Below are 17493 nucleotides of genomic sequence, written 5' to 3'. Positions count from 1 at the left end.
TCCCAGACTCCGTCCTACAGCACACGGCCATGTTGACCATTGCCCACTGGTCAAAAGATTCTTCTTCAGGTCTTGGAAATAAACAGAAACAAGTTCCTCTGAGGCTGTGTGGGGCAGGAAGGTGGCTCACAGCTAGGTTTCCTGTCTTGAGGAAGAGCAACGCTGGGAGAATGATGAGGGCAACAGAAGGGGTAACACCCGGCTGTGGGTAACGTGGGAGCTCCTCCAGCCCAGCTACTTTTGACCTTCCAAAGCCACATGGCCTAACTTCGCTGGTATCTTCTATTTCTATATTTAGTTAGTTTTTGTCTTTTCAAGACAGGGTTTATCTGTGTAACCCTGACTGTCCTGGAACTTACTCTGTAGACCAGGAACTCACAGAGATTCACCTGCTTCTGCCTCCCCAGTGCTGTGATTACAGGCGTACACCAATACCTGGCTTAATATTTTTATTTTCTGAGAAAGGGTCTCATAAGTAGTCCAGGCTGGCTTTGAACTCAGGATCCTCCTGTCTCTGTCTCCAAAGAGCTGGGTCTATAAGCAGATATATTTGCCTATAAAAAAATTATGGGTTCTGCTCATTTTTCTCTTTCACTGTATCTCTTCGGAATTAAGTTCCTGGTACCTTCAAATAAAAAGAAGCCCTGACCACCACGTGGAGGAAGGCTTCTCAGGAGAGGCGGTCAGCGGTGATGGTGCCGTCTCTAATCCCACTTGGGAGGCCAATACAGGATTACAATTTGGTACCAGTCTGGGCCACATAGCAAAACCAAACCTTCAGTGATGAACAGCGATGAGCACAGAAGGGGAAGAGGCTGAGGGAACACTGAAGCCACAGTGAAGGGCACGTAGAAAATGCTGACGAAATAAACATGCGAGGGAAGTCTTCCAGCTCTGAGGCTGAAGGACAAGTTTGTAGAGTTACACTCCATGGTCATCCTATGTAGAACTAATCTAGTCCTGGAGAAGTTGGTTCCTCGTCCTGAGGCAGAGCCGCCCTGCAGATGGACAGGTCTATGTGGGCGGGGCCTGTGCCCTTGCCCACCATGCTATACACCTGCAGCCGAAGTCTTAGGGCCTCTTTTCTCAACCTCTAAACGAGACATCGGTCAATGCCATAAAACCCAGTGCTGACAAGAGCGCTTCCGGACCAAGTACAGCTGTGGAAATTCCACACTCACTCTGGATGGACACACTCACCATCCACTTGAGAACCTACTAACGTTAGGCAACATGCTTGACCTGTGGTCAAGACAAAACTCCCCACCAAGGGAACTGCAGTCCAGGTTAGAGGCAGTCAGATGACTCCACAAATAAGTCAGCCTGTGATTGGGTGCTGAGGGAAAAGCTATGGGCAGCACAGGACACCAGCTGCGCCTAAATGGTCTCAGCTAGGGGCAGTTTTCCCTGTGGAAGACACTTAATGATATCCTGAAAGACAGCAGGAGCCACCTAACAAAACAGAGAGGAAAGTTGGAGAGAGGCTGTCCACACAAGAGAGAGCAGCGGGCACAAAGGTCCCGGAGCAGTAAACACCATGAATCTCGGAACTGGCTGACCAGTGGGGGCTGAGATGAGTGAGACAAGACAGAGGAAAGGACTCTGGTTCTTTCTTCTGAAAGCTACAATGGCTGTTGAGACAGGGTCTCACAGCATGCCTCAGGCTGGCCTTGAACTTATGGCAATCCTCCTGTATCAGCCACTCTGGTGCTAGGATTATAAGTGCAAGTTACCATGGCTGGCAAGGACTGTAGGGTCTTTATCCTAAGTGGCACTGGAGCCACTGGAGGTTTCCAGATAGAACTCAAACATACTTTAGCATCATTCAGATGAACTGGAGAGCGGTGGAGGAATTGTTTTGATTTTGTATCCTGTTGTTATGATAAATGCCCTGACAAAAGCAACTTGAGGAAAAAGGGAGTTATTTGACTCAAATCCCAGATTATTCCATCATGGGAGAAAGTCACAGGAACTTAGGGACGATAGTCACTTTGAATCCACAGTAAAGCAGAAGGAAGGATGGATGCATGCTTGTTAGTGCTTGGCTTGCTTCTACTCATAGTTCAGAATCCTCTGCCCTGGGTATGATGTCACCCACAGTGGACATGTCTTCCCATCCCAGTTAACATAGTCAAAATGACCCCTCAAGGGGCTGGAGAAATGGCTCAGTGGTTAAGAGCACTGACTGCTCTTCCAGAGGTCCTGAGTTCAATTCCCAGCAACCACATGGTGGCTCACAGCCATCTGTAATGAGACCTTGGAGCCCCTTTCTGGCATGCAGGCACACATGGAAGGAATGCTGCACACATAATAAATAAATAAATCTTTTTTTAAAAAAAAAAAAAACAAAATGACCCCTCAAAAGACATACTCACAGGCCAAGCTAATCTAGACAATCCATCGGTGAAACTCCCTTCCTGAGTAATTCTAGATCATGTCAGGTTGACAACACTCACCTGCAGGGAGATGGAGAGGACTGCTGTGCAGGTAAGAGCACAGACTGCTCTTTCCAGAGTACCCAAGCTCAATTCCCAGCACTCATGTCAGGCAGCGCATAATCACTAACTCCAGCTCCAGGGGAATCCAGCACCTCTGGCCTCTGTGGGTACTTGCATAAATATATGCATGCACGCATGCATGTGCACATGTCCAGATACACACACACACCAGCTTACAAAAATACATCTTAAAAACCAGAACAAGGGCTGAAGAGATGGCTCAGAGGTTAAGAGCATCGTCTGCTCTTCCAAAGGTTCTGAGTTCAATTCCCAGCAACCACATGGTGGCTCACAACCATCTGTAATGGGGTCTGGTGCCCTCTTCTGGCCTGCAGGCAGACACACAGACAGAATATTGTATACATAATAAAAATAAATAAATAAATGTTAAAAAATTACTTTAAAAAAACATAACAAAACTACCCACATCAATATAGGGTATAAACAGGAAGTTAGAATGAGAGTGTGTATGACTCCATGCCAATTAGGAGGACGATCAGGGATTGAAAGCATTGGCTCTGTTTGGAGGACATTAGCATGCTTGCCTAGCATGCACAAGGTCCTTAGTTTGTTTCCCAGCGCTACAGAATGTGGGGGGGGGGGGAGAAAAGAAGAAAAAGAAGAATGCTGGAGGGATGGCTGGGCAGTTAAGAGCACTGGCTGCTCTTGCAGAGGACCTGGGTTCAGTTCTTAGCACCCACGTGGCATTTTACAACTGTCTGTAACTCCAGTCCCAGGGGATCTGATGGCCCTTTCTGGCCTCTGTTGCCACCACACACACATAGCACCCAGCGTTGTGGTGTAGCTCTGCCATTCTTTCCCATTTCCTCCACCTCTTTATTATTATATATGTGATCACAAATATATACAAAGAACAGGGCCCAGTGCTAAGTAACTTTGTGTGCTCGTGTGTGTGCAGGGGCTAGAAGACAACCTCAGGCTTTGTTCCTCCAGAGCCATCCACCCTGTCTATCCTTTTTAAAACAGGGTCTCGCGCTAGCTAGACTGGCGGGTCGGTGAGCCCCAGGGATCGGCCTCTGTTTATCTCCCTGGTGCTAGGACTATAATATGCACCACCACTCTCAGCTTTAAAAACAAATAACAACAAACAAACATGGGTTTTGAGGACCTCTTGCTTATGTGACAAACACGCCCCCAAGTCCCACAGTAACTTCTTGCTAACTGTGACCCAGGGCCAAACAGCTGTCCCAGAAAGGATGGTGGAACTGTTCCAGTAAGTTGGGGATGGGTTAGGTTGGGCCCTGAGTCCTGTCTACCTGTTTACCTCTACTCCCCCCAGGTCTGATGTCTTACCTACCCGGTCCTAAGTCCCTGGGACTTCAGTGACCCCCTCTTGGTAACAAGATAAGCCTCACTGGGCCTGTTGAAAGCCTGTATCCTGAGTACCATGCTAAAAGTGGGTGAGAGCAACCAGCTAGCTTAAAGGAATTCTAACACACAGAATCTCTCAGCTTCATCAAACACAAATGCTGACAAGCCACAGTCGTCTTTCTCACACAACAAAAAAATCAACACTGTACACAGTTGTGTATACCTATAGTTCAAGAACTCAGGAGGCAAAGGACCAGCCTAGGCTGTATAGCAAGACTGTGTTTAAAGGAGGGACACACATGGGCAGCCATGAACATACACACACACACACACACACACACACACACACACACACACACACACACACACACACGTACATACACACACGCGCACATGCACGAGCAAGCAGGCAGATGGACAGACGGACAGACGCAGAGGAGAAAAATTCCAAATATTCTTGTGCTTGATGACAACACACGAACTGGTTTTAAAGCAATGGAGGATCTGGAGAGATGGCTTAGCAGTTAAGAGCACTGATTGCCCTTCTAGAAGAGCCAGCGCCCACATGACAGCTTGTAACTCTCTCTAGCTCCAGTTCCAAGGAGCTACGACATCCTCTTTGGGCCTCCATGGGCACTGCATGCACACAGTAAACAGGCATTCATGCAGGCAAAACTCAACTGTACAAGATAGAAATAATGTAAAAATATTAAAAAACAAACAATGGAAGGGGACGTCCAGGACTCAACAGGAACAGTCTCAGGGAAACCTGGAGCTCAGAGGGTATGGCTAACGGAAGCTGCCAGCTGGCTTTCGCCCCTACTTCTCACACTCAAACCACCATGCCTTCCAGAGCCATGGTTTTGAACTGATTTCAGGCAGAGACTCAGTTGGCACTGGGTTCTTAACAGTCTGGAGACTTGTCTGGGGGCAAGGTCATCCACATATTAACCACAGGTTCCACCCCAAAATAGCACCTTGAATGTAGGCATAGTGGTGCACACCTTTAACCCCAGTACTTGGGAGGCAGAAGCAGGCAATCTCCAGTTTACATAGTGAATTTCAGGATAGCTAGAAATACCCAGGGAGTTCCTGTCTCAAATATTAATAAAATAATAATAATTATAATGACTGTGGCTGGGGAGGAGCAGGGGAGGATGAGGACAAGGTCTTTAAACCCACAGTCCAGTCAGATGTTCTGAAATCAGGACAATAGGGCACTCTGGGGATTGTCCACGTGCCAAACTTCTATCTGTCACTTCTACCTGGGAGCAACTACCTGGTGATTCTGGACTGAGATCACAAGGTCACGAATCTGAAGATTAGGGGGCCCTACAAACCTGGAACTAGCTCCAGATGAACTAGAGCTCTGCCCAGCCCAGAAAGTTCCTGAATGTCGAGAGCCAGTAACCACTGGGTAGGAAGGCCCCTCTCCTACAAAGGGAACTGCTGGACAGCACAACCACACAGAGCCAGAAGGAGAACACAGGAGCTCTACTTCAGAGTTGCAGAGATAGTACTTCTTCATTGAGAACCGATGGAGGAGTAGGGAAATTGACATTTAGCCAGTTGCTTCTGGCAGTGCTGGAGAAACAAGCGGCTTCTGTTCCATAGAGGGCAGAGCCGTGAAGCTGCTCTTCAGGCCAGTACAGTCACTCTCTCCTACACTTCATTCAGCGAGCGCCAAGTTTGTAGACTGCAGCCGCTCTGTCTCTTGGCAGATGTATTGCTCCACCGTGTCGCACTCAGCTAGGAACACCTATGAGACAGACACAGGCAGTGAAATTCCAGGCCTTCCGAGGACAAGCCAACCACTGCCCATATGAGGCTCTTTATTCAGTCATCTGAGGAGCCTGTTGATCAGATGCCCAAACTGATTAAATCAAATACACAAGGACAAGAATCCCCATCTCGGGTCATGCTAATAAATAAACAGTAACAACAGACCATGCCTCTTAGTTAGTTCATTTTTTGAGACAGGGTTTCTCTGTTTAACAGCCCTAGCTGACATGGAACTAGTTCTGTAGACCAGGCTGGCCTGGAACTCACAGAGATCCACCTGCCTCTGCCTCATGAGTGCTGGGATTAAAGGCAGGTGCCACCATCACCCAGCCAGACCATGCCTCCTAACCACGGTTCTACACTTCCCTGTTTTGAGCAGATAAACACACATACCAACACACTAAATATATTACAGCCTCTCATGTATTACCATATAACTCACCTGAACCTTTTTTACCAAATTCTTCCTTTTTAGCCTGCTGTCTTTAAAATTTTCTGGTAGGACCTATGGAAGAAACAGTTCACAACTGACATCTGTAATGGCAGTGACAAGAGACAATACACCCAACAGGTCCCCAATATAAGTAAGATGTGCACTTTCAGGCATCATCTCTCCCATTCTGCATCCTATGAGGCTCCTCTCATGGCTCTTGTTCCTATGAATGGTCCCTCCCTTGATTGCAATGTCTGGGCTGTAACCTGATCTGAAACACAGATTTTGTTTCTTTACTGTTTCCTACATACAGATCCTAATATGCCAGGAAAAGTACCTTCTGTTGTTTTGGGGTTTGCTTATTTGCTTGTTTGGCTGGTTTTTCGAAACCGGGTTTCTCTGTATATCCCTGGCTGTCCTAGAACTCACTCTGTAGACCAAGCTGGCCTCAAACTCACAGAGATCTGCCTGCCTCTCAAGTACTGGGATTAAAGGTGTGCACCACCGTCGCCTGCCTGTTTTGTTCTTTTTAACCCCTCTGTCACAACAGAACTCCAAGCCCAGAGGAATTCACTCTCAAGAATACAGCATCAAGCTAGAGATACCCTTACATTAATCTGTTAAAGAAAGCTTGGGTCAGCGATTCAACAGCCTCCCAAGATCTGGCTATGGTTGAAGCCTGTAGAAGAAGCAAGCTCAATGACATCACAACCTGAGGTTTAGAAAAACAAAGACCCATGTTTCCTTAACCACAAGATTATAAAATTCTTGGGTTCCGGTCCACAACCACACACACACACACACACACGTTTGTCATCTATATTACAAAGCCCTGTGTTGGTGGGCTGTGAATGCCCAGGTCAGAACAGAAATCCCATATATTCACCCAGAAGCTAGCATGCTATCCTAGTTTCCCCCTGTTGTGTGATAAAACACTCTGATCAACTGGGGGAGGAAAGAGTTTGTTTGGCTTAGACTACCAGATCACACAGTCCGTTATCAATGAAGCCAGGGCAAAAACCATGGAGGAACGCTGCTTGCTGGCTCACACTTTAGCTTTCTTTCTAAGGTTTATTTCTTTTAATTTTTTTTTTCGAGACAGGGTTTCTCTGTAGCTTTGGTTCCTGTCCTGGAACTAGCTCTTGTAGACCAGGCTGGCCTCGCACTCACAGAGATCCGCCTGCCTTTGCTTCCCAAGTGCTGGGATTAAAGGCGTGCGCCACCACCGCCCGGCTATTTCTTTTAATTTTAATGGATGTTTTGTCTATATGTCTATCTGCACCATATGCATGCCTGATACCCAAGGAGGCCAGAGATGACATAGATCCCCTGGAATGAGAGTTAAAGATGGTTGTGAGCCACTATGTAGGTTCTGGGAGTCAAACCCAGGTCCTCTAGAAGAGTAAGCAGTAGTATTAACCACTGAACCGTCTCTCTAGCTCAAAGCTAGCTTTCTTATCCAGTCCAGGACCAGCTATCTAGAGTGATGCAACCCATAATGGGCTATTTCAATTACCCAAACAACCTCACCCCCTCCACGTGCCCATAGACCACCCTAACCTGGGTACCATCAATTGAGAGGCACTTCTTAGGGACCTCTAGGCGGTGCTGACAGCTAAAGCTAACTAGGACACACAGTATCTGGCACACAATAGTAGATGCTCACATCCCCGAGTAACAATAGAAGTGCTATGCTGGCAGAGCAAAATGGACGGAAATACTGTCATTAAGAGCTAGCACCTCTAAGCTGAGTATTACTTACCATTGTGTCAATCTCTTCCAAGATCTTCATGAACTGCTCAATTGTGGCCTTTACTTTCCTATCAAGTTTGCAGAGAGCCTCTGCTTGCAATTCCTTAGCCAGAAAACCCTGTGAAGGAAAAGGGTGTTACCGTAAGTGTTTCTTGAGAGTTGTGGAAAGCCACGCCACTATACTGATGAAGTGACCCAGAGTTTACCTCTGCTCTAATAAGCCAGGCTGAATCCCTTTTGACAATTAGAAATGCTGACCTTGGCCAGTCTAAGAATCCTAGCAGGCTGCAGGCTACAGGCTGCAGGCTACAGGCTACTGTTTCTCATGTGGTCCACTGGGCTCTGAATGCCTGTAAGGCCCAACTAGAGTATAGCCCTTGGTCACAAGGGTACACATGCACTTAAGAGGCAGACATCAGGGCTGGAGAGATGGCTCAGAGGTTAAGAGCATTGACTGCTCTTCCAGAGGTCCTGAGTTCAATTCCCAGCGCCCACATGGTAGCTCACAGCCATCCGTAATGAGATCTGGTGCCCTCTTCTGGCCAGCAAGCATACAGACAGACAGAACACTGTATATATAATAAATAAATCTTTAAAAAAAAAAAGAGGCAGACATCAGAGCACAATATGTGGACATCGAGGTCGGCATGAGGTGTCTTTGTCAAACACTCTCTGTTTGGTGGTTTGAACAGGAATGGGTACCCTCAGCTCATATATTTGGATGCTCAATCTTGAGGGAGTGGCACTACTTGACAAGGACTAAGAGGTGTGGCCTTGTTAGAGAAAGTATAGCCTTGTGGGAGGAAGTATCTCACTGGGCTTTGGGTGTTCAAATGCTCAAGCCAGGCCCAGTGCCTCTCTCTTCCTGCTGCCTACACAGACAGGTCCGTATGATAACAGAGGATGACTATATTTATTTTAGTTCTGTTTTGAGACAGGGTGGTCTCCAAGTCACTGCTTAGTCAATGCTGCCCTTGAGCTCCTGATTCCTCCACCTCAGAAGAGCTGGGATTACAGGTGTGCAAAACCACACCTGGCTCAAGCGGCACTCTCCTTATTAAACCACCTTGCTTGCTATTCATTCACATCTCTAAGACTAATGATCTGCTAACTGATGGCTGAGCAGAAATTTCTGAGGATGGCTATCAAAGCAGTGACAAATGCATATTTTACAACACACAGCAAGAAGTTCAAAATTACTCAGAAATCCAAACTCAGTGGGAACTCCTTCTGTACCTGTGTTGCTTTTATTGGTTAATGAATAAAGCTGCATTGGCCTATGGCAGGGAGAACAGAGGTAAGCAGGAAAACTAAACTAAATGCTGGGAGAAAGTAGGCGGAGTCAGGGAGACACCAAGGAGAAAGATGCCAGCCAGAGCCTGCCAGAACCTTGCCCATAGGCCATGACCTTGTAGTGAAGCACAGATTAATTAATTAAGAGATGGGTTAATTTAAGATTACGAGCTATCTAGAAACATGCATAAGCTAACAGACCAAGCATTATTTTAATTAATACAGTTTCTGTGTGATTATTTTGGGTCTGGGATGCTGGGAAACAAACAGGCAACCTCCACCTACATTATCAAAAACAATCATAACTGTTCAAAAAAATTCATGTCTAAGGGTATTCAAAGAAGCATCATATGTAACAGAAAAAAATTATTAGGTAAAACAAAAAAGAATAGAAACTAGCTTAGATAAAACATGATATGCAACAAAATATGACCATTTTCAAAGACACCAGAAAATGTTAACTTTTTAGTCAATAAAAGAACAATTTACCAAATGTACATCATATTGAAATTTTTGATAAAATGATAAAAAATATTTTTCAGAACAATATCTCTGGATCACAGGTACATACTTACACACAAGAAGATCAGTAAGGTGAGAACTCAAGAACAATGGCAATGGGTTTCTGATCCTACTGCACATACTGGCTTTGTGGGAGCCTAGGCAGTTTGGATGCTCAACTTACTAGACCTGGATGGAGGTGGGGGTTCCTTGGACTTCCCACAGGGCAGGGAACCCTGATTGCTCTTCAGGCTGGGGGGGGAGGACTTAATTGGGGGAGGGGGAGGGAAATGGGAGGCGGTGGCGGGGAAGAGACAGAAATCTTTAATAAATAAATAAGGAAAGAAAGAAAGAAAGAAAGAAAGAAAGGAAGGAAGGAAGGAAGGAAGGAAGGAAGGAAGGAAGGAAGAAGATCAGTAAGGGCACGGAGTTTAGGGAGTGATGGGCCTTGGTCTGAATCTATTTGTACGTACATTTAAAACTCTTGTATAAGTACCACAAATTATTATTATTATTATTTTATTATCTGGTTTTTAGAGACAGGATTTCTCTGTGTAGCTCTGGCCATCCTGGAACTCACTCTGTAGACCAGTGTGGCCATGAACTCAGAGATCTGCCTGTCTTTGTCTTTTGAGTGCTGGGATTAAAGACCTGGTTGTCACTGCCCAGCACAAATTAATTTTATAATCAAAGGACAAAACAGGACAGGGGAGATGGCTCAGTAATTAAGACCTGAGTTGTGCTCCTAGCATCCACATGGAGGCTCACAACTTCATGTAGCTCCAGCTCTGGGAGAATTGGAGGCCCTGGCCTCCCTGGCCACCAGGACTCCCATGCACATACTCTGGGAGAATTGGAGGCCCTGGCCTCCCTGGCCACCAGGACTCCCATGCACATACTCTGGGAGAATTGGAGGCCCTGGCCTCCCTGGCCACCAGGACTCCCATGCACATACTCTCACACATACGTACATAATCTTAAAATTAAATAAATGGTTTTTTAAAAAGCCTACTAGGTAATAATATCATACCACTAAATTAGAATTGAAATGGCTAAGTTACCTGTTGGATGCCAAAAAGTTCTTTGTTCAAATTTTCCAAGTGGTAAGCTGTCTTCTCTACAGATACTTCCAAATCTTTCAACTTCTTTAACTCAACTTCTTCCTCTGGATTGCTCTAACGCAAAGAATAAAAACAAGGTCAGTAATCCCAAAGACTAGCTGCCTCTGTGAGAAGAACATCTGACCACCACTGCGCTAAGCCACTCTCTGAGGAGGACTGAACCAACCGCTGCAGTGAAGTGACCTAAGATCCCAATGCCCAAAGGGGGAACGTACTAGAATCCAGATGTGGCTCCCAGCTCTTAGCCAGCTCCAACTGAAACTACTACAGCTTCCTCAAACTGACCATGGGTACTGCCTGCTGCCCACACTGTTCTCACAGACCCTTCTCCTTCCTCTCACCCACAGCTGCCAGAGCCAGCAGCTGCCTGCTTTCTTACACTCCCCTACACTGTTCATTCTTCTCCACGGCCAAATCTCAAGCCTGGTCCCCCAGGTGCCACTGCATCACAATGCAGGGTGGGCACAGTGCCCATCATGGCAGGGCAGGGCCACAGCCCTCACCTGTCACCAACGCTTTCTCTTGCCCCTTAGTTCAGTCTGAACCTTCTCACTCAGAGAGCGTTTTCTTCTTGTAGAATGGAAGGCAGCTCCTAAGACCCAAGCAAGAGTTCTTCCACGTAGTCTACAGCTCTAACAAAAGCTCTCCTGAAAATTCTAAGTACAGCCTGCCCCTGGCACATTTTAACTACATCAAGGTAGCAGAAGCTTAATCACCAGAGTAGAAAAGCACAGATACTGCACCTACCAAACTGGTAATCTCACCAGACCTCACTCAAGGGAAACGTCGCCAATTCTGAACCTGGGTAACCAATTTGGTCTCTCTTATTTTTTTTTTTTTTTTTTGGTTTTTCAAGACAGAGCTGCTCTGTGGAGCGCTGGCTGTCCTGAACTCGGTATGTAGACCAGGTTGGTCTCAAAGGCAGAAGTTCACTTCCTCTTCCTCTCAAGTGCTGGAGTTAAAGATGAGCGCCACCACCGCCCAGCCAATTTGGTCTTCTATACTGAATCATGTATGGTTCTTTAGTCATTCAATTTAAAATTTTGACGAAAAAAGCAATTTACCTTTTCCCCAATTAGCATGACTCGGCAACCATTTTGTATTCCAAGTGCTGACAATGGTGTCTCCATTTCTTTCAGAGATTTTCCTGAAAAAAGCAAAGGCATGCCAAATTGTATCATCTGTACAACACTAAAACTAGACTTTGGCTAATGTACATGAGAAAGAGGTGGGATTGGAGCCCCACCACTAGCAGTGGCGCTACTGACATTGAATAGCTGCAGGAAAGAGTCAGTTTTCTTTGAGGTGTGACCCCTCATAGGTCTGCCTCATTCAGGGCAGGCCCTGTATGGACTCAAATGGAGGAAGGGGCGAGGAAATGAGTATGAGCAAATACATTGTGTGAATTTATCATAAAACTATTGTTAATTAAAAACAGAAATACAAATCTAACCTAAAAGGGGGCCTGAGAGATGGTGCAATGGTTAAGAGCAGCGGTTGCTCTTCTAGAGGAAGCCTACTCAGAGCACTCAGGAGGCAGAGGCAAGCAGATGTCTGTGAGCTCAAGCTTAGAACAGGCTGTGGACCAAGACCACGTTCCAGGCCAGCACAGACTACATAATGAAACCCTGTCTCAAGAACCAAAACCAGGGCTGGAGAGATGGCTCAGAGGTTAAGAGCATTGCCTGTTCTTCAGAAGGTCCCGAGTTCAATTTCCCAGCAACTACATGGTGGCTCACAACCATCTGTAATGGGGTCTGGTGCCCTCTTCTGGCCTGCAGGCATATGCACAGAATACCGTATACATACTAAATAAAAAGATATTTAAAAAAAAAAAAAAAGGGGGCTGGAGAGATGGCTCAGTGGTTAAGAGCATTGCCTGTTCTTCCAAAGGTCCTGAGTTCAATTCCCAGCAACCACATGGTGGCTCACAGCCATCTGTAATGGGGTTTGGTGCCCTCTTCTAACCTGCAGGCATACACACAGACAGAATATTGTATACATAATAAATAAATAAATATTAAAAAAAAAAAGAACCAAAACCAACCAAACCAACAAAAAGCTTCATGTTTGCTAACAATAAAAAGATAAATTGGAATTCTTTTTAAACGTCTTTATCTGATAATGTCATTTCTTGATATTTATCCTAAACAAATAACTGGAAATATATTTATATAACAACTATTAAAAATAAAATATTAAGGGACAAAGTATTAATATAATTCATATAATAGACATAGTCCTTTAAAATTTATTATTATTTTATGTATAGAGGTATTTTGCCTGAATGTATGCTTGTACATTACATGTGTGGCTGGTGCCAATGGAACTGGAATCCCCTGGAACTGGAGTTATTGACCAGTTTAGAGCCTCCATGTGGATGCTGGGAATTGAACCTGGGTCCTTCAGAAGAGGAGCCAGTGCTCTTAATTGCAGAGCCATCTCTCCAGTCCCTAAAGGTTTTAAGATTTATCTTTATTTATTTGCTTTTTTTCAAGATAAGGTTTCTCTATGTAATAGCTTTGGCTGTTCTAGTGCTTGCTTTGTAGACCAGGCGGGCCTGAGACTCACAGAGATCCTCTTGTCTCTGCCTCCCGAGTGCTGGGATTAAAGGCATACACATACCACCACCTCTGGGGATTTATTTTATTTTTAATAATGTATATCTGTATGCATATGTTGGTATGTGCATGTGGCTACAGTTTCCATCTCTCCAGCCCCAAGAGATCACTTCTATAAAATAAAAGATTTTAGAGTCATGAAAGCTCTTTTCGGGGATGAAAGATGGCTCATGGGTTAAGAACAATGACGGTCCTTCCAGAGGTCCTGAGTTCAATTCCCAGAAACCACATGGTGGCTCACAACCATCTACAATAAGATCTGGTGCCCTCTTCTTGCCTGCAGGGATACATGTAGACAGATGCTGTATACATAATTAATAAATAAATCTTTAAAAAAAGCTCTTTTCTGCTCAGGATATTTCAGTGAATGCAGGTAAACTCAATATTATAAAAAGAAAATGTAAAATACATGGGCTGAGGATAGGGCTTAGTGGTTTGGTACTTGCCTAGCATGTTTGATTAAACCACAATATCATTTAAAAAAAATTGGGAAGACCCAAAAAGACAAATATGTACTCACTCATAAGTGACTTTTAGACATAAATCAAAACAAACAAACAACAAAAAAGCCTACAATTCACAATACCAGAGAACCTAGACAACAAAGAGGACATGGATCTAAACTACATGGGAAGTAGAAAAAGACAAGATCTCCTGAGTAAATTGGGAACATGGGGATCAAGGGAGATGGTAGAAGGGAAGGGGGAAAGAAGGAAAAGGGAAGAAGGGAGGAAGAAGAAGGGAGGGGAGCAGAGAAAAATATATAGCTCAATAAAAACAGTTTTAAAAATTAACAAGTAGTATTATCCACGAAAACATTTCTTCTTTATGCTTTCTGTTTTGAAACTTGATCTCTTGCCATTCTCTGTTCCTCTCCCCCCTCCCCTTTCTCTCTGGCAGAGTCTGACTTATTACCCAGGTTAACATGGAACTGGCCTGCGTCTCCAGAGTACTAGGGTTATAGGTGTGTGTTACCATACTCAACTTTGAAAGATACGTTTCTATTATCTTTCTAATTCAGAAAATTAAATTATTTAAAAAGGAAAAGACATGGGGCATGGTCATTCATAATCAGTTCCGAGATGGCTTGAGCTCTAGGAAACTATCACTTTCCCACCAAGAAAAAGGCAAAGATCTATGCTATGAAATATACATAAAATGCTTCCTATTACTATACTCTAAAGTTACGCCCTTGCCATAATGTTCATTATTAAATTCTTTACAATGACCAAAACCTAATGAGATAAATCTGGCCCTATCATGTACTAGAATAACGGGTTCTAAGGGAGTGGGGAGGCCGAGGATAGGAGGGGTGGGGAGGAGTTAGTGCCTCAGAAATCAGCACCAGCATCATAAACACACCCTGCCCATCCAGGCTCCTGTTCAGTTTGTTCAAAGCCTCTCTAATCAGCACTATGTCAAGTACTGGCAAGAACACTATCTCTGCTGTCATACTAACAAATCAGATATTAGGCAACTGAGGTGACTTTACTTAGTAGTAACTTCAATACAATCATGCAGAACATATAAAGGGAAGGCTGTCCATATGTTTTCTCAAAAAAGGTTAACATCTGTCATCATGTTACCCCAAATCTGATACTCATCCAGATGTTTGCAATGTCTAGTTAGAGCAGGTCCTTAATAAATACCTGGTAAATGAATGAAAGAAAGAAAATAGCTCTGCTTTGAATACTGAAAGATGGGACTAGAGAGATAGCTCAGTCATTAAGAGCATTTACTGCTCTTACAGAACATCAGGGTTCAGGTCCCAGCACCCACATGGTAGCTCACAACCATCTGTAACTCCAGTTTCAGAGAAACTGACACCGTCTCCTGGCCTTCGTGGGCACTGCACAAATGTGGTGCACAGACATGTATGTCAGGCAAATACCCATGCACACATTCACACACAGAAAACTGAAAGTCACCAGTAGGTAGGACTAAGCAACTTAAAATCTGTCCTTACAGGGTGGTGGTGGCACATGCCTTTAATCCCAGCACTCAGGAGACAGAGGCAGGCGAATCTCTGAATTTGAGGCCAACCAGGTCTACAGAGTGAGGTCCAGGACAGCCAGGACTACACAGAGAAGCCCTGTATCCGAAAACTAAAATAACAAACAAATAAATAAAATGAAATCTGTCCTTTGGCCATAAGTACTCAAAAACAAATAAGAAGCACCTACCCTTAAATATGAGCTTCTGAAAAGGCAGTGGAACCCCCGTGGCCTCTTCCACATGCTGAGCTAGGTCTTGCACACATGGTTCACTATTACCCTGCTGTGGGGTAACAAGAAGGTCATACCTCTCATTGCCTGGAGGGAAAGAAAAGCATTCAATGAAGACAATGCTTTCACATAAACCAAAAAGTAAGCTGATGCTGTTTTATGGTGCTGAGGATGGAATTCAGTGCCTTGAGCTTGCTGGGAAGGGCTCTACCACTGAGCTATGGCCCCAGCTAGAGTCACACTTGCATGCAATTGTATGCAATTACACATATACAATTATACAAGACTTGTTGCATGCCCTATCTTAAAACCCCAGGACAGCACCATACTGCCGCTATCAGTCTAATATAGACCTCCTTGAGGGAAACCTTCAACTGGCAGAGCAGAATCAGCCCTTAGATCTAGTTTATTCCAAAGTCCACACTTTACATCACAGCCGCCCGACTCCCTATTGTCTCCCCTGATTCACCCGCAAGGGGCTGTTGTCCTCCACATCTTTCTTCCTGGGCACACCTAAGTACACCATAATTAGTGCTTAGTAAAGACAAACGAATAAATCCATTTTTTAAAAACACAGGTGCCAATTCTTTCCTAAGTAGGTGGAGTCCAGGTCCAGCTTATTAGACTACTCTCCCAATTGATCCAGGGTCAGAAGGAGCCCTAGTTCCCATCTGTGCTTCACAGACCAGAAATCAGAGGCCTTTAAAAAAAGAGACGTCCATCTCAAGGTCACTCAAAGCTGCTGGACACAGAATCATGGTTTCCAGATGGCAAAGTATGTGGTTCTTTCTCGCGTACTTTCCAGTGATTGGTTCTGTTTTAATTTCACCAGGTGTCCAGAGAGTAACTCTTGGACCCACTGCCCACTGAACCTGCGGTTCTGTGACATTCAATACAGAAAGTACTCGGCAAGTTATGAACAGCCCGAAAAGGTAAGTTCAGACTTAGAGGTAGATGTCCAGAACCACAAGAGTTCCACACACAAGATGGCCAAATACAAGGCTGACACTTTATTACTGACGGCACACACTCAACTACGCTTCCAAAATAGAGGGCCTAACAGATGTCCAGGGACAAAACAAACTGGCCACACGGAAAGATGTCCTGACACCAGACCCAGGCAAAAACAAACCATCCACACGAACATAGCCCATGCTTGGCTACAGATGGCCAAATTCACAGATCCCAACCCTACCTACGGAGCCCATCCTGGTACTCACTGTGGGTGACGGTCACGCTAACCCCAGTTGTTTCTATTTCCTCGGTCTGGACCATCTCCTCAATCTGGGCCATGCCCTCGGTCTGGGTCACTTCTTCGGCCACGGCCACCTCTTCGGTCTGGGTCGCCTCGTCGATTGTGATCACCTCCTCTAACTGGGTCACCTCCTTGGTCCCGGTCCCTTTCTTGCTGCGGGTCGCTTTCTTACCCCTGATCAAATCCCTGCAATGAGCCACCTTCTCGCTTTGAGCAGAGCGGGGACGGACTTTCTTCTTCATCCGCGGCAAGTAAGCGCCGGCGGCGGCGGCGCCCCCGGTGGATCGGTCATACCCGCTGACTGCACTGTGGACAGACGAACGCTGAGAGGGAGGCGAGCCGCGCTCGGCCAGGGGCTCCGACTGGCGCGACTCCCGGCCAGGCCGAGGGGCGCGCAGCCGGGGTCCCAGCGGCTCCCGGTCCCCTCGCGGTCTCCGAGGGCTGCTGCGATCCGCCAGGCCCGCGTTTGTTCACCGCCCCGCGGTGGCCGTCGACGGCGCAGCCTTGCAACCCCGCCCTACTACTCACCGGCCCCACCCCATATGCTCGCCACGCCCTCGGAACTGACCCCGCTCCATGGCCCCGCCCTATCCGCCCAGCTGCGTCTAAGCCACACCCACTTAGCCGAGGCACCGCCCCATCCCTCCCCCAAGTCCCGCCCCCAGAAGTCTTTCCGCCTC

The 17493-nt window shown here is 45.8% G+C and overlaps 1 protein-coding gene across 1 annotated transcript; it reads right to left on the bottom strand.

Annotated features, from left to right (window-relative positions):
* Positions 1-5328: 5328 nt before the first annotated feature.
* Bag1 (BAG cochaperone 1) lies at positions 5329-17319 on the bottom strand. The gene is made up of 7 exons (XM_075967497.1): positions 16779-17319; positions 15517-15645; positions 11777-11859; positions 10653-10766; positions 7808-7915; positions 6055-6117; positions 5329-5589 (listed from the first exon to the last, which is right to left on the bottom strand). The coding sequence occupies exons 1-7, from the start codon at positions 17053-17055 to the stop codon at positions 5500-5502; spliced, it is 864 nt and encodes a 287-aa protein (XP_075823612.1). The 5' UTR covers positions 17056-17319; the 3' UTR covers positions 5329-5499.
* Between the last annotated feature and the right edge of the window lie 174 nt (positions 17320-17493).

This window comes from Microtus pennsylvanicus, chromosome 3 (assembly GCF_037038515.1).
Source record: "Microtus pennsylvanicus isolate mMicPen1 chromosome 3, mMicPen1.hap1, whole genome shotgun sequence".
Taxonomy (NCBI): Eukaryota; Metazoa; Chordata; class Mammalia; order Rodentia; family Cricetidae; genus Microtus; species Microtus pennsylvanicus.
Note: the sequence above shows the minus strand (reverse complement) of the source record. Positions and strands in the feature narration are given on the sequence as shown.